The following is a 17,914-nucleotide window of genomic DNA, read 5'->3' on the forward strand; positions in this document are numbered from 1 at the left end:
CATCATGGGAAATTGCATCTTCTTATCACACACATTATCTCCTTGCACTGATATTAGCCCACTGAAAAACAGCCTTCTCTTTCAAATATAATTGTCTGTAAAAAAGTCTGTAAAAATAACCCTAAGCGTTGCAGATCACAGTGCTGGCATGGAGCCGCTAAACTTTATTAACATCCAGAGTCGGTCTGGCGAGTCTCCCAGTTCCCTGCAACTTGGACTTAAAAGCCTTAACCTGAACAAGACAGCAGCATCGCTTTCCCAAAATCCTCCTCTTCCTCCCAGCATGCACAACCGTGCCTGTCCAGACTCACCAATAACAAAGAAGCACCAGTCTATCTGCGCCACCCTGCTGACACTAATCATCAGTTGTTGCGCGTGTAAGAGATACGTATGCCATCATAAATTTCTATCCAAAGATTTGTGTTTCAAAATAGATTTTATACAAAAATAAATAAATAAATGAAAATCAGTAGATCCCGAACCACAAGGCAAGTTGACTGTCTGTAAAGGACGATTCGTAAACTAAAAATCTGCCAAGACGTAACGCACACGTTAATATCTGAGTCCAACAACGTCAAGTCGTCACGCTCAGTGTTTATGATTGATGTCAACCCACATCACTTTAAGACAAGACACAGTGCACGAGTTTTCCTCTAAGCAGCCTTCGTTCCATCGTTCTTTTGTGCACTTAATAATCTTGGTAAGCTAATACAGTGCTCAGGCTGGATCGCTTTGCACATGACTAGAGAATAACTAATTCTTCCAGAATGCTAGGCTTCGATTAACGAGCACTAATAAAATATATAAACTGCACTATTAGACTTTATAATGTCTCTGATAGTCCACTGGGGCAGCGCCAGCCAATGGTGCAGTGAGCTGACTGGGCACTGCCCCGTGGCAGCTTCCTGGCAGAGACGGAGAGAGAGGATAAAACTCGAGCCTTTTGGCTGCCTTCTCCTCCACTCTAATGAAGGCATTAAAACATCATGTTTGCCCATTTGTTTTTGACCACTCGGTTGAAGCCAGTGTTTGATTGGCTAGCTGATTAACGTCCAACATGCCCAGCCTCATAAAAAAGGGACATTTCAGACACCGTTTAGAGAAGTTGAGGCTGACTCGCATTTAAATCTGTCGCTTGCTGCAGGTTTAAATGGTGATCTGTTTACCGAGCTGTGATGCAGACTTTTTAAGCTTTTATGTAGCATAAATAAACTGCTGACATACTCTCTGGCAGAAAAAGATGAAATAGGAGCCTCTCTTAAAACTCGGATGCAAACAGTGCCTTTTCATACTCATACAATTTGGGTCTTGAGCACTTGTTAAGGGAGCTCAGTGAGTCCTTACGTCCTCTTCGTTCCCCCGTCATGTCTTGCTCTCTTCCTGTCTCTCTCTCTCTAGCTGACAGCTGCGAGTGCCCCCTAAGCTTCCAGGCGCACTCTAGCCGAGGCAGCACGGCGGCGGACGGTCGTCTTTACTGCCACAGTCAAGAGTGGAGCGGATTTTTCTTTGATGAAACACAGCAGCGTTGAGCCAAGAACAGCAAGTGGCACAGCCGGGATGTAAATCAAAAACCCACCCATGTGCTAAGTCATACACGGAGAGCTCTGCGAGAGGAGTCGCTGCTGTCTGAAAATGCATGAGTAATGCAGACTGTATAGACGTGTGGTCAGCTGCGGCATGCTTGTCCAGGCAAACAGAGAAAAGTCTTTTTTTTTATCTTTTCTATGCTGAGCTCCAAAACAAAGACACCTGGCAGCTTATTCCTCTCACCGCCAAGAGCGCATAAAAGTTTTGGGCAAGGTTTGTGCTAAAAATACACTTTTACGATGACATATCTGAGCCAACGTTGCAGCTTTTTCTTGATTAAGCTGAGGCCCCGGGCAAATTTCTTCTGGTATTCCAGAGATATTTCGACACTTACTCAAACCAGATCATATTTTTGCTGTGTGACTGTTTGGATTCCTTGGAAGAATGCAAGTCAGAATGCTTTTGGTTAGAGTGAGATGCCATAGTCATACCACAATGGTCACATAAGAATGAGAACATCTGACCTTACAACAGAAAAGGAAAAGCACAGCAAACATCACATTTTAGCTTTTTTGAAGCTCATTTAGCAAATCTAATCAGAATCCGACCACAGCTGATGCAACTCTCGTCTCTTCCTTTTGCCGTACCTCCTGATTCCATACACACCACGTGGATCTCAGGCCGAGTTGGGCTAAGGTGATTCAGCCCAGCACATGCCACACAAGGGGTGTTCTCTCGTTCTCCCTCTCTAGTGGCTGTGACTCAGGAAGTGCTTTTATTCCATTACCCAGCATCCAGCGTCTCAGGCAGAGGTTTACGGGAATACCGTTGCAGAATCATCACCGGGCCTTCGCTTTATGAATCAATGGAACATGCTGCAAATATTACACCCTGCAACACCCTTCCCAGGCAGCACCCTCACATTTGCCCATAACTCACTGCTGAGCTCATGCAATATGCAAAGACGTGGGCTGAGGCTCTTTAGCTCATGGGAATGCACCGAGCGGTGAGAAAACCCAGGAAAAGAATGTTACTATCACTGTGCTACTTTTTATATATAAACAGGTCCGTGTGTATTTTTTCCAAGGAGAACAACCGGACAAAGAGAAGACCGTTCACGATGACGCATTCCACATAAAGTACAGCTGGCTGAAAAAAAAAGCATAACCAAAAAATGTGCTGTGTAGTTTTTCATTATCTGGTTAGCCTCAGCAGAGAAATTAAGCGAAGAAGACGTTCAATAAAAGGTCAAATGTCACAGAGCAGCGGTAGCAGCAAAACGTTTCTGAGGGTTGATCGGTCTTTCAAAATATCTTCGAGAAAAAGCGCCTATAAGCTTTTCATCACTGCCACTACTTTTTGGCAAAAGGAGTTACAGCGATACTGAGACCCACAGCCTTCTTTCAAACTTCAGCCGCACTGAATAAACTGATATTTCAGTGCTCGTGTCAGCTTTTTCTCCTTTCAACAGAAAAGTGATCGGCAGAGGAACTTTTTTCTTTTCCTTTCTTTTCTTAAAAAAAGTATATTTTTAAGAAAAAAAAGATGAAAATGATTCACTATTTAAAAAGTAAAATGTGGTTTTGGCAAAAAGTTTAAAAAGCAAGCAACAAAAAATGACTCTGTAAAGTAAATGATACAAAACACTGCAACACCTGAATATTAACCCAGATGAGGATTTGTATTCTTTAACTATTGCTTTGATTTTTTTGTGACCCGATTAGGGTAAAACCAAATTTTCCTAGCTTGCTTAACAGCCTCTAAAATATAAAAATACATGAACTTTCATTAAATTCTAGACTTTTAGTCTAGACTAGATTTAATTAATTACCTTACCAACTATGACATTATGACACTTTTTCATTCCTGAAGCTTTGTGTTAGAATACTGGGGAGAAAAAAATGAACGACTTCACTAAACTATATGAACTCCATCGACTGCTTTTGGTAACAAGTTAACAAACCACGATGTGAAGTCACTGATTTGTGTCGATTTTCTTAACCTTTCAGCATTAAACCAAAACAGTTCAGCAATAACACAACTGAACTCTCCCCCAGAAACAGTGAAATCCAAGCAAAATAAATCATATTGTCTGGGCATACATCAAATACGCTTAAAGGCATTTTAAGCCTCAAGTCACAGGTAGTTTAAGAAATTTAAAACCCCTTGAAACAGCTGAAACAAATATTCTCCCAGAATTATAGATATATAAACATTTTGATGTGACACAAATCTAATGATTTAGATGAAAGCCTATACTCAGAATCTAGCCAACAGAAAGTATTGGAATACTGATATTTTTATGTAATCACCAGTTTCCTCTTAGGCTTGGCTGAACACTGGGTTTTGATGGATGAGAAGGATATTTTGGGACATTTAATTACTCTGATTTGTCTGACTTTTTAAGAAAAGGCGACTCTGACAAGCTTTTCTTCTGTTTTTCAGATACATTTGACACCACACGGGTAACAATTCACACAGTTTGCTTGGAACCGCTGCTTTTCTCACAATAAAGACTTTGCACTTACAACTGAAATTATTCACGGGCTACTGGGAAGCTGTCATTAAGTGTATTACACTTCAGAGGCTGAAAGCAGCACTGTAATGGTTGGTTGTTTCTCATAACAGTCAGATTATCGCCCCACAGTCTGACGTCTGGGGGAAAACACAGGAAACCAAGTCAGTCTGAGGGAATTTCACATTGATACCAAAGCCACTTCCCCATAAAAATAGTGTCTGAGGATATCAGCGGATGTGTGCACGCAGTGTAGGCTCACACAGTGTCTGTTTACAATATATAAGATCGATGCCATGGAGGTTGGTGAGTTTATGTGCTTACACTGGTACACCGGTGCTATTCACATGATAATGTGGCACAAAAACATACAAGCTCAAATGTTGATTACTCATCTCTTTAGAGACATCCTGTGCATTATCTGAGAGCAGCAGTGTGGGACACCAGCACACTCTTCAGACTCAAACATTTCCTTAAATAAGCTCAGACTCAGCAGCATCGTTCTGGCCAGGAGAAACTTCAGTAAGATATCAAATGATGCTAGAGTAGACAATTCATTCAAGCTGATATTCAGCTGGTTTCCTTGCAGGCTTAATATTTTCTTTGCTGGTGGGCGCTAATATTTATAGCACAGTTGACCTGCAGTGTTAGAGTGATTAGCCACCGTTAAACTAACAAAGAGGACGGAAAAAATAAGCACACTGTCTGAAGTCATGCACAGATTTAAGTGTTATTTGACTTGGTGCGAAGAAAAATAGAGAAAATGGTGCTTTTCTATAGTTTCTATAAATATACATATATATATCTATATATCTATAGATATATATATGTATTGTCGAATGCTCTCTCATTCACCGACTCTCATTCAAGTCAGTGGTTTTACACTTGTAAACACTTATGCAAACAATCGAACACAATGAAGAAAAACTGGCAGAGAGCATGGTTTTTGTAGTTTGGGAGCAATTAGAAAACCAGCAAAGCAGTTCCAAATGCAAACATCTTGTGGTGCGTGACAGCTTTCCTCCAAGGATTAGATGAAACACCACCACCTACATTTGAATCGCTGTTATCACTGAGTAATACCTCACTTTTTGCAATTACAGGGTTCACGGAAAAGGTCGGGAATCTCCTATCTGAGTTAAGTCTTCCTCCGCTGTCTCACTTCCATTAGGAGAAATATTACAGGCACTGTTTGTTCTGAGATCCCTTTCAGAATAAATCTAAAGTAATGGTTGAGAATGCAGCCTTAATTCCAGCTCTGTCCCCAAATGGGAGTATGTAATATGACCGGGCTGAAATGAGGCATTATACAAAAGACTGATGAGTACTGAGATCATTTTCATACTCCATGCTCACCAAGACTGACTATAAAACACTGTAAAAATGCCTGTAATGCAGCACATATTTGTGCAGGCTAGAAACATTAGAGTTCACATTAAACGTAATTAAACTTTGTATTCCTGAATGCTACAATAAAATATAATGTCGCTGAATCAGTGCGTGCTTAAGGAAACTCTTGCTGGATGAAGTTTTGCTTGCCATAAAAATGATGACCTTATTAAAATTTCACTCAATTGTTTTATACATTCAGGCCAAAAAAAAAAAAAAGAATGCGTCTGCCTCAGTGTTAATCTGCATAACGTGAACTACAAACACATAACACATCTTGCATTCCCACAATTTACGGGAAGCGAGTTCAAAAGCGCTGAAAAGACAATGAGACAATTCATTCTGGTTCGGGATGCTGGGGATGGAGGGCTGAGGGCACAACTGTGCTCTGAGAGAACTCATAAATGCCGAGAGACATTCAGCAGACATATGGTTTGTGTTTAGGACCAAGAAACAATAATCAAATCCGTTGATCCTCTTCTTGCTGCAAGGGTGATTGCTAATATAAAAGTCTGTTCAGTCTAATCAGAATTTAGGACGGGGCTGTAATTACCTCCACCCACTCACAACAACACTGTCTAAACAGGATAGCACAGACTAAAAACACAGTTTCCACTCTGTATACTATTTATATTCCACTTTCATCTATGGAATTTTTGCTTTAAAGATTTTCCCTTCACCAATAAACTCGCAGCCCTGCTTCTTGATTTTTTTTTAACCAACAGGCACCAAAGGACTCATATAAGAATATTTTAGCAATTTAAGCATGTCTACTTAGTTAACTAAAAGCCCTAATATTTTTCTCAAATTGAGACAAAATAGACAGTTGCAGCTGTCCAAGAAAGAGTTTTCCTATTGTTAGATAAGCCAATGTGACACTGAACTCAACTATTCCTTGTTAACACACATAGGAAGTGCACATTTGCTTGGCAGCTTTCTATATCCCTTCACAGAAGTCTTTGATAGACTGTTTATGAATTGGCCAGCACCCAAAGGAGGTCTGAGTTTAATTAAAAGGCCTAACGCACAACTGCAAACAATGCTCTTTACACCAAAGTGCAGCTATATCAAAGGACGCTCTTTAGAAGCCATGTGGAAGCAATATTCATTCAGATGATGGCTTTTTAAATCACTCTCAAATAACCAGAACTGCTAACTGGTCAAACTGTCTGGCTGAATGTGCCATAACGTTTGTTTTAAATAAAGAGATGAAAAACATTTCAATTTCCTTCAACTGGCGAATCCACTCAGTTAAAGGACTTTGCAACATCCTCCATGCTCAGCAGCAGGAGTGCCGACAGAGCCTACCTTGCACCGGTGGGAGAGAGAAGCACAAGCGCGCAGTTTTGCCTGACAGATGCGCTTTTTCCTCGGACGCGGAGAGTCGCTTCGGGCTGGCGCAGTTCATGTGAGTCGGGGTGTCATGAGGGCTCCGGCAAATCTGCGATCCAAAGCCGTTCCCTGCTCGTCGCGCACAGATGTCTCCCTTGCTGCCGTACACGGAGAGCGTCAAGCCAGTGAAGTCGGTGAAAGCAGGGGTCTGGCAGTGGCTCACCATCCCGAACAGCGCTGAGGAGTTTTGCATTAATGACCCAGTGCGGTCCCCGCTCACATTACCTGTGCGCGTGAAAAGAAAAAGGTCAACAAATCGCCGCAGTCTATATGAACCAGGGGGAAATCGTCACATTGGGAAACTTCAGGGATTTGGCAACACCTACCTTGTCCAATTTGTTTACGAGGAGCAGAAAGAGTCTAAACGCGTACACGACCATGCTTATCAAAGCGGAGAAGGAAGCATTTGCACGCCTGATCGATAGCATCCTCTCAGTGGCGACCAGACATCACAGCATCCCGTGCACACCTCTCTCTCTCTCTCTCTCTCTTCCCCCCTCTTTTTGCGTGAGATTGACACCCAATAGCTGCACCGGTATGCAGGAGCGCCAATAAGGACGGTGTCCGTGTTTCCGTGGGGGGATAAGATCTGGATCGGGACGATGTAGCAGTTCTGAGTAACGCACGAATCAAGATTCGAATAAACTCCCATAAAGTTGTGTGCAATATCCTGCACCATCATGCGTGTTTATGATGCGCCCGGTATCATTCAAAGCTCGCTGTTACTAATCATGATGTGATCGACACTATGTCACAACACTGAATTTCAGCGTTTAATGACCCACAGCTCCTGAGGGAAATGTAAGCATTTACGAGAACAAGCATAGTTTCATATGCACAAGGCTATTCCGAGGCTTTTATTGAGCAGATCGGATCAGGACTCTCCATCTCAGTAGTTCGTTTGGTTATGGATTTGTGTCTGTGGTTTCCATGCTGCTTTTCCACAGAGGCTTGGCTTAATTTAAATAAAAATAAAAACGTGAGGGGAACTGTTTATACCAATAAATCCCTTTGAATTCAATTAAATTGGTCAGTTTGCTTGAGCCGCCAAAATGATTTCAGTTACTTTAATTGTTCATGAAAATCACGAGTTCTTACGTTTAAAAAAAGTTTTCAATAACTAGTAATATTAATGGGATTTAATCTCTATTGTTGCGCTTAAATTGGAAACATTTCTCAAAAATAATGTAAACAGCACAAATTATTCTAAAGCTTTCCTGTTATTTATGGCAGTCATTTGAGAGGCAAGCGCCACCACTCTGTGGCCAAACTTAATAATTATCTAAACAAGTTTAATATCAGCGGTAACACAAAACCTTCATATAGAAAACCACCAATCAAAACCACCACTGTTGCCTAATTAACCCACAGATTTAATTTCAGTGCTTATGATCAAACGGTTCTTTCCTGCGACGCTGACCGGGCGCCTCACCCTGTAAGTGGCTGGGTTTTCTCTCTCTCTCTCTTAACAAGAAAATTGCAATTCTGCAGCGCCATCTTGCGGTGTTTACATGGAAGCGAAGATGCTCAGTAAAGACAAATCTAAACAGTTGCGTAAATGCACGGAGGTGAAGGAAAGTTTATAAATGCCTTAGGAGATAAACGGCGGGAGTAAGCGCTCACTTTGCTGCTGTAAAGTGTGAGGAAAATATCGGCTGTAAAAATGCGCGACTTGTGCTGCCTTTGTTTCTTCATCCGGTTATTCCAATTTACTAAACTAAACTAAAGGTTTGAGTTTGTTTTGAATTTCCTGTGTGTTACTTAAAACGACAGTTTTCGTTTCCTCTGTTTCCTCTTATCTATTTGGCTAAACGGCAGAAAATGAATTGGAGGATGTAACACGGCCAGACTTCAGGGCCTGGGACTTATCTCTAAGACTTATCTCTAAGACTTATCTCTAAGACTTATCTCTAAGAGAGTTTGAGGGGACAGTTTGAAGATGCTACGTTTAAAAAAAATCATTTAAAAAGATTTTTTTCACCCATTTTATAGACCAAGGATTCATTGAACGGCACATGTATGTGGCATACTAATCTGTAATTTTAATTATTAACTGCATGCTTAAATCATACTCAGCTTACAATAACCATTTTATTACAGATCAACATCACACAGCATAACTATTGTTTCAAAAAGTAAAGTGGAGATGCTGTCTGCTTCTTTAGACCTTTGTGCAGCAACATAGCAGAGGGCACTAAGCCTGTACTTGTTGACCATATAGCCTATAAGATTAGGCTAAGATAAATAAGCCTTCTTAATGGGTTGAAGTATTTTTTTTATACTTTTTACTTTCTCCCAAGACGATTTGGTCTTTCCAGGGCTGCAGGTAAAAGAAAACATCTAAAGATTTTCTAACATGAATGAATCACCTCACGGGTTCAGCAATAGTTTTAGAAACTGCTGTTTCTCAACACAGTTCACTAACAAATTTTGTTATCAAGACTCAGGTCAAAAGCCTACATCTCTCGTGGTATGAGGGTGCATTAGTGCCTATGGAGCTAGTAGCTTGCACATGTGGAAACGCACCATCAATGCTAAAAGCTACATAGGCTTTAGAGCAAAATATGCTCCCATCCAGATGGCTTCTTTTTTAAGAAAGACCATGCATATTTCAGTTACACAATACACAGTCATAAAAACAAATCTTTTTTGAGACCATTTTTATTTTTTCAAATTCAAAACTACCTCCCTTACTTTTCCTTAAAATGTTACATTTCCTCAGTTTTCTGTGTATTGTGAATAGAATATGGAAACAGTTGCATTCTGTTTTAATCAACATTTTACACAGCATCCCAGCTTTTTTGTTTGCAAATGTAGAAGTTTTAACACTGGAAGGAAGCCTTCATATTTTACCCAAAAACTTTACATTACGGGGTTCTCATTGACCTGTGTAAAAAAAAACAGTGTAAAAACTATTTACCAATGTGCCCAACTTCTACTGGTCAACAGTAGAGAGTATTCTGACCTACTGCTCACCAGCTGCACAGAAGAAACAAAAAAAGATCAGATACGGGTGGTGAAGGCAGCCAAGTGTGTCACTGGTGCATTAGCCCACTTACAATTTTCATTGTAGGTGGGCTAAAGCAGTTAATTAAAAGTAGTCTAACATACATGTAAATGCTGTAATTGGATTATTTTAATAAACATGTAACTTGGATGGATTAGATGCTGGCGTGACCACAGTGCACACGTCTGCTGTTGCTCACAGTGGTCCAAGTGTCCGCTCAGGGAGTTTGTGTGTTCGCTCAGACACGTGAAAAATTAGAGGGAACATTGGACATGACACTGTTTCACAAGAAAAGCATCATGTAACTTTTTTGGCCAGATAAAAGTGAAATTCACTTTGCGATAAATACCATGTAAATAAATACATGAAATTCAAATATTGCGAATAATTAGAAAAGCTCAACATGTTTGTGAAAATAAAAGGTAGTCTGTCATCTGAGAGTTCATTCATGGAGAAACTGGTCAAAGAAAGAATTTGCCATGTGGCCAGGTAAAAAGTGCACTTCCTTCGTCCCACTGAAAACTAGGTTTAGGCTTAAGCGCGCCTTTTTGACTTTGAAATCTCCCTTTCTTTTACCCCAGAGATAAGATGACTTTTATACATCTTTCTGGTGGCCTGCAATTAGAAAACAAGTAAAACAAGTTCAACAGTCCCGGGACATCTTCCCCATTATTTGGCTTGTCTGAACCTAACAGCTTCTCTTCTCTTAACATGACAAAGTTACATTGTGGGTTGTCAACCCCGGTTTTCACAATTTAGCTGTGGGCCTGTTTACAGAAAACTGTGCCATTGACACTGGGTAACTAATGCAACATAATGCAAACTTTTCTTAGAACAACGTATAATTTTAAACATATATGACGAGAATAAAAACATAATACAAGACTGTTCCTGCAGCAAATGCCATGAAGGAAAGCTGAAAAAAGTGCACTGTGAAAGTTAATATATGCTTATCACTAGCGCTACCACATCTTTAAAGGACAAGCAGATCTTAATATAGTTTCAATTGGAATTTGCATGAAATTCACGTGTTTAGGTGTATTTTTATTGCATATTAGACAGTTTTAGATATACTTAGTCTTATTCCTTCACCTGTGGCCTTGGCGTTAAATGTCTTGGCAGCAAGAAAAGAACAAATATAAAAATACAGGTCAAACCAGGAAGCTTTTTTGTAAGCTACTTACAAATCTTAAGGGTTATAATGTCAACAAGTAATGCTCTCTGTTTTAGGATTATGTTGCTGTACAAAGGTCCACAGAAAAAGGGAATAGATTTTATTCTGAAGGAAAGAGGGGGAAAACCCCCATTACATAATACTCATGCCCATTAGAGATGGCTAAAGGGTTTAGACTTCATCTAAAAACTATGGCTGTTTTTCCAGGAGAATTAATTATTCATTAGGTTTATAACTTAACTGACTGAAAAGGTTGGATTATGTTGTACTCACAAATATAATCATATTTTATAATATATAAAATTAATATACGGGAAGAGATTTGGTGTATGTGTATGCTATAACTAAGACAAGGATGTCGACGTGACAGGTCATCACAAAGTGTTGGTATAACATTAAAATAAATAAATAATTTAATGCTGAAACTAGGAGACCTAACCAAAACTAAACATTTATTTTTTTTTAAAACAAACCAAACACACTCAGGAATTAATGAAAACCAAATTTAATGAGCTCATTTTATTATTGAGGTAATAGTGCAGCAGATAGTTTAAACTCTCTTAAACAATTCAAAAGTAGACACGAGTTTGAAAATGCCCATTAGTTGCATGACGTTTGGTCATCATTTCAATCTTAGGAAAAAACTTACTGGACAAATTTCATAAGTTTTATTTTTGAGCTATATGCTTTTGACGTAAAGTAAGTCAGATGCATAATCTAACGACTTCTTCAGATTGTCTGTGCTTCAAGAAACACAAAATAATTGCAATGAAATGTTACATGCTGCTCCAATCACAATATTACTACATCCCCTTAGCTAATTATGGAAAAAAAAATCTTATGAGTAATTTCAGGTTTTTAAAGTCCACGTATGCATGAACCTATGATTTGACATCGTATTGAAAAAGGCAAGTCCAGTTTACTTAATCTGGAAAAATATATTTATTTATATCTATTTTTCTTCCCTTTTTTGACAGTCACCACAGAAAGGCCATCACTTGAAAGGCCTTATGGCCTTTACCAAAGAAGTAACCATAAAAGAGGTTACACACTTGTATCCCACTGTGAACAATTTCCCCTGTGATGTTAAATTACCTGCAGCACTACAATACACTCACACGTGGGAGCTACAAAGCTGAACTGCACTTGGCTAACACGCTTGCTAACAAACCAGTGTTTAAATAAACTGAAAGCAGGCAAAGCTAAGTCAAACTTACATTTATGTGGCCTGAAAAGAAGACGGCGACACCTGTTGCCCTTTAACACCCATGTAGCTAAACAGTGGTCGAGCAAACCGCCAATAACTACCACTGAGCCCTGTGGAAAAACAACCTCATACTCGTTAGCAGTGTTCACGGAGCGGTTGTTTTCTCCTTTATCCTTCTCCCACAAATCAGTAGGGTACCCGGTGCTAAAGCTAACTGGTGCTTTGGAAAATACAGGTATGTGAGGCGATTACTAGACGTCATTAGCGATAAATTAAACATTGAGCTGAAAAAAATCATCAGTGTTTCCTGCTACCGGACAGAAACTTTTCAAAGCATCGTTTTGGAGCAAACTTTTGTATTATGAAATGAAATGTTGATTTTATGTCTCGATGACCTACAATTATAATTAAAGTTAATCTTATTATAATAACCAAATATCAGTTTGTCCGTGAACTCCTCTTACGCGCCTACGGTCATGTTGCCAAGCAACCACTTACTAGCAGGACATAAAACAGGACATCGGCTGATTTTAAGACAGTCGTACTCATTTATATCTTCTACTTGTTTGTATAAACGAGAGCTACCAGCCTTTTTTGATTTGGCTTTGATTTGATGTTTCTTCACGGTGGGAAATATTGAAGAAAATTAGCTCCCAACTACGCTATGGGATGTTTAGCAAGATGAAAACGCGGGTATTAATATTAGTGATGGGTCGTTCGCGAACGAAATGGCTCTTAGAGCCGGCTCTTTGACGTGAACGACGCGAGCCGGCTCCTTATCGCGAGCCGTCACGTGGTTTTTTTCTTCTTCTTTCTTTCTCTCAGCCTCTCTCTCGCACTTTTTTCCGCTTCACTCTGCACGCGAGCCTTGTGCTTTACGCTGGGCAGAGGGGGGAGGGGCGGTAGTTACACTCAGTAGCACAGGAACAGAGCCAGAGAGAGAGAAAGAGAGGCAGGGACAACAACATTAGAAAGGTATAGTAATCATCCACAACTATTTTCGGTTGCAGATGATAAAGGATTGAGAAAGTTTATTCATGCAGGTCCATATGACAGAGAATATGCATGTTCTTTTTGTTTTCATATTATAATTTATATTTAATTGTGTTGTGGTTTGCAGTGTTTTGTGTTCTTTTCACTTTAAATTTGTGAAAGGAAAAAGCTGAAAATTTAAATAGTTAAAACTTGAAATGTGAATAGTTGATTTTTGTATTATATGATTTATTTATTACATTTTATGTGGAGTGAATAAATAAAAGTATATTTACGGTGGCCCCTAGAGACAAAGCACATACAAACTTCAAATCACGTACGAACTCTGAAGCATGTACAAACTCCAAAACACGTAAAAACACGTACAAACTCCAAAACACGTAAAAACTCCAAAACACGTAAAAACACGTACAAACTCCGAAGCACGTAAAAACTCAGAAGCACATAAAAACTCAAAACACGTACAAAAGACAACAGAAGTGCTCCAGGATGCTGGGCGCAGTGTTGAGCCTTTGTTATCTTGTGGCTACACAAGCCAGCAAGTACCAACGACCGGATTTGGTGTGTGGTAATAACAGGTAAATGAACTTTTTTTTTAAATTATTTGAATATATATATGAGTGCCTGTGTATAAATACACAAACAATACACACATGCTTTCAATTGTGTAATTTAAGTGATCTAGTAGCTCTGCTTTGGAAGTTCAGTTCATGCTAGAAATGTGTTTTGGAGTTTGTACGTGTTTTGTCTCTAGGGGCCACCGCATATATTTATATATAAACATATATAAATAAAACCACTTGTTTTTACGTTAGTAATTCCTTTTGTGCATAATTTTATATTATTGTTAATAATAAATTAATTAAAGCAACAAAACAACCTGAAGAGCCGGTTCGGAGCCGAAAGAGCCGGCTCTTTTTAGTGAGCCGAACCGAAAGAGCCGGCTCTCTAAAAAGAGCCGGAAATCCCATCACTAATTAATATGTAATCAACAGAAAGCGTATTAAAGCGCAGAATAACAACTGTTACCGTCGTGTAAATGGAAGTTTTTGTTTCTGTTGGTAAAATGAACGATCTTACACGAAAGACCGTGAAGGCAGCAGAGTGGGAGGGAGCCTGACCAACAATTTTAAACGAGCGATCCAAAGAGTTCCGCTGGAGACGCTTTGAAACACGGGACATACCACCGGCAAGCTGCTGCCATGTTTCTGCAAAAAATTCTGCTTTATTTGTCGACAGCATGCATGTTTTGCTACATGTTGGGACTGTTTCTCATGCTGGCGATATTGCAGTTTTTCTCACCAAGCCTTGCGAAGAAGTTCATACTTCGCATGGGTGAAAAGATCACCATGACCCAGAATCCCAGGTTTAACTATGAGGATTGGGGTCTGACATTTATGTCCTTGGCATTTATTAAAACCGCTTCTTTTCACATGTGGCTGTCTCTCGGAGAAGAGGCGTTTGTGGGAGGAGAAGCTCCAGACTCACCTGTGGTCACTATGGACCGCGAGAAAACCAGCATCTCCAAGTATTTAAAAGGTGCGTTAAAGAAACCCAGGCTCATCTGCTGTTATGCAATGCTTCTTTGCGCCAACATTGCCGTTTCTCTGCAGGCAACAGAGCGCTTGTGCTGAGTTTTGGAAGTTGCACCTGACCCCCGTTTATGTACAAACTTGATGAGTTCAAGCAACTCGTCAAGGACTTCAGCGATGTAGCCGACTTTCTTGTGATCTACATCGCAGAGGCTCATTCGACAGGTGAGTACAAGTTGTTTCTTTAAGATCTGAATAATGCTGATGAATGTTTAGCTTGAAACTAAACCCAGGAGATGCAGATCTGTGATTGGCTATTGGACGTTTGTAATCCAGTTATAGCATTCATTATCTCTATGAACACACAAACTACTTATATGCTTTCTGTTTATATTGTTCTGGTGCAATCATGTGAAAACGCACTTTTGGTTTCACTTGCAGATGGTTGGGCCTTTAAGAACAACTATGACATCAACCAGCACCAGAGCCTGGAGGACAGGCTGTCTGCGGCACAGGTCCTGGTTCAGAGTGAACCCCTGTGTCCTGTGGTTGTGGATGAAATGACTGACGTCACCACCATAAAATACGGAGCTCTGCCTGAGAGGCTTTACATTCTGCAGGCTGGGAAAGTGCTCTACAAGGTAAGACAGGTGCAAAAACGGGCAATTTCTTGAATAGTTTCTTTCTGAGCTGCTAATTGATGAGTTGTATTTAGAGAGCAACAAGGCCAAATTCTTTCACTTTCCACTCACTGCTTCTCTCACGCAATTTGAAGTCATACCAGCATTATGGGCGTGAGTGCAATCTGCACTATCTCAACACACGCTATCGCGTGTGGTGCAGGAGTTGAAGAAGCGTAACAAGGGAACATTTTTGGCACTGAACCAGGCTCATGGCAGCCGGACCAGATATGTAGTTTAGATGACAAAAACCTGTTTCTGGTCCTCTCGTTTGAATTAAATTAGTATCTTTATAATAAAGTGTAATTAATTATGCTTTTAACATTTGTTACTATGTTCCTCAGGGAGGGAAAGGGCCTTGGGGCTACAACCCAGCGGAGGTGCGATCCTTCTTGGAGAAGATAAAATAAGAAACTCTGCGCTTATATGAATAAAGGTTTCTTCTTATTAAGGGGTGGGTTTTATCTACATTCTAACCAGTATACATTACTTATATAGGTGGGGGGTTTTACAATCAGGCTCTCATGTTGTCTTAAAAAAAGATATCAGCCTCTGAGCTTGAACTCTCCTCTCAGTGTTAATTAATGACGGCTGCAGATTAAACTTTGGACTCTGGAGCCAGATGCATTCAAACACAGGGAGACAGTCCACTCAGCGGTTGTGATAAAACGGCGCATACAGGAGATGTAATTTGTGTGAGCATGCATGTGTTTTTTGTCCATATTCTCTTTTTGGTTGCGTGGTGGGTTTATTATGGCGCAGGTTTGTCTGCATTGTAACTGTAATTCCACTACATCAGCATGTAGTCCTACTGTCAGTCGTTCACATTAATCACAAAAGGTGTAGAAATGGTGTGTAACCTTTCTGTAGTCTTAAACGACATGTCAGCCTCTGAGCTTGCAACCCCCTCTCTGTGTTTCTTAGTGACGGCTACAGATTAAACCTCTGGTCTCTGGAGCCAGATGCATTGAAACGCAGGGAGACGGCCAACCTCAGTCATGTCATGTTCGTTGTATCACAGACTAGACAGCAGATGTAGTTTGCTTCCATATGTGTTTTGCTTATGTTGCCTGGCTTCTTCAGTTAAACTCCCTGAAGATTTAAGGCACTGAAAGTTTTCCCATTTTCAGTGTCAGTTATCAAGTGCACACTTATGAATTCTCCACAGTTTCAACAGCTGGCTACTATTTACATGACAATGCCAGTCAAAACCTCTTCTAGCTGGAAGTCTTTGAACTACGTAGGTTAATTTATTATTGGACACTTATTGATTTGAATATTCTTGGATGTGAAGTCATCCGGTAGCACCTCAACATAAGAGTACTCACTTTGTCAAAGTCATAAAAACAGACATGCAGCAGCACCGTATGCTAGCCACTTTGTGTTTGTCACTGTGACTCACGCTTGACCCATTAAAAGAGAATATGATTGTTGCAAAGCTCGAATTCTCCATTATTACAAAAAATGCTTTCAGAGTTTTAATACCAACAAAGAGCAGATTTCTCCCACATGAGAATCTGCCTGTTGTTTGCTGTCTTGTCTGGAAATGATAAACCTTCTGCACTGTGTGTGGATTGTAAAGTTCAGATTCCTTAATATCTAACTGTGTTATCTGCACATCAGATGATTTTGGCACCCAGTGTCCATGTTACATAATTTAATCTAATGAGGGTTCTTATCTTGGTGTAGTTGGTGAAAGGGCACAAGATAGCTTTCAAGTATTTTGATAAAATTTTGTATTGGAGAAAAGAATCGGATTTTAATTTCGATCCAAGCATTAATAATTTGTAGTTTGACTTCTTTTAGTTGCCAGAATACTTTGTGTTGTCTCATAAACACTAGTGCTAATGTGAGACTTGTGGCAATAATAAAAGCAAAACTGAAATGAAATAAGGTTTTAGTTATTCATTTTTTTTAAAATCCTGTTTTTACAAGTATATGACACAGATATGTTTTGAACAAAGGCTACAGCTTTCATAACATTTCTTGTGTGACTGAAGTTGGAGGGTAGGTTTGGCTGCTGCCCAGTCAGGCCACATCCTGTGGAGGCTAGCCAGCAGCAGCTTAGCCTCATTTCCCATTGTTAGACAGGAACCACAACACTGTAGGATCCTCCCAACGATGAACTTTATGATTCAGACCTGAATCCTGACAAAAGTTTAACCAAACTATGGATGTGCAGTATGTGTGTCAAAGCCATGGGCATTTGCAAAGCATTGTGTGTATTGAAGCCCACTAGAGGGCAACATAAAGACATGGAGGGGAAAAACCGATCATGCTCAAGTGAGTCTTATATTAAGATAACAGATGCATCATTCAAGGAAAGTGAAGGACATTTAATAGAATAAAAACGTTTCATCAAGCGTTTGTAGATTCCAAGTGCTGCTCTTCTGGCCTTTACTTGTCTTAAAATTCTTAAGCTGCAAGTAAAAACATTTACAAGATGGAAGTGCAACAAAAACGAGTCACCATGTGATTGTAACAGCAGTTTGATGTCA

The 17,914-nt window shown here is 39.9% G+C and overlaps 2 protein-coding genes across 4 annotated transcripts in view; one reads left to right on the forward strand and one right to left on the reverse strand.

The window, feature by feature from the left end:
- glis1b (GLIS family zinc finger 1b) overlaps positions 1–12,817 on the reverse strand; it is an 84,205-nt gene extending 71,388 nt beyond the window's left edge. Inside the window, exons 1-2 of one of the 3 annotated variants that reach the window (XM_086284309.1) lie at positions 7,150–7,412; positions 6,740–7,048 (exon numbers count right to left, since the gene is read on the reverse strand). In XM_086284309.1, coding sequence (XP_086140435.1) covers positions 6,740–7,016 — 277 coding nt within the window. In that variant the 5' untranslated portion in view covers positions 7,017–7,048; positions 7,150–7,412. Of the gene's footprint in view, positions 1–6,739; positions 7,049–7,149; positions 7,413–12,221 lie in introns of those variants that run through there. The other 2 variants (XM_086284308.1, XM_086284307.1) reach the window with 2 other exon arrangements.
- Positions 12,818–14,197: 1,380 nt separating this feature from the next.
- On the forward strand, positions 14,198–17,309 carry dio1 (iodothyronine deiodinase 1). The gene is made up of 4 exons (XM_086284312.1): positions 14,198–14,743; positions 14,818–14,961; positions 15,178–15,377; positions 15,761–17,309. Exons 1-4 carry the CDS (start codon positions 14,407–14,409, stop codon positions 15,824–15,826), a joined length of 747 nt encoding a protein of 248 aa, XP_086140438.1. The 5' UTR covers positions 14,198–14,406; the 3' UTR covers positions 15,827–17,309.
- The last annotated feature ends 605 nt before the right edge of the window (positions 17,310–17,914 follow it).

The sequence above is a fragment of the Aulonocara sp. 'chitande type north' Nkhata Bay genome, linkage group LG23 (assembly GCF_057382095.1).
Source record: "Aulonocara sp. 'chitande type north' Nkhata Bay isolate Kocher_YH1m ecotype deep benthic linkage group LG23, A_spYH_male_GT1.1, whole genome shotgun sequence".
NCBI classification, from domain to species: domain Eukaryota; kingdom Metazoa; phylum Chordata; class Actinopteri; order Cichliformes; family Cichlidae; genus Aulonocara; species Aulonocara sp. 'chitande type north' Nkhata Bay.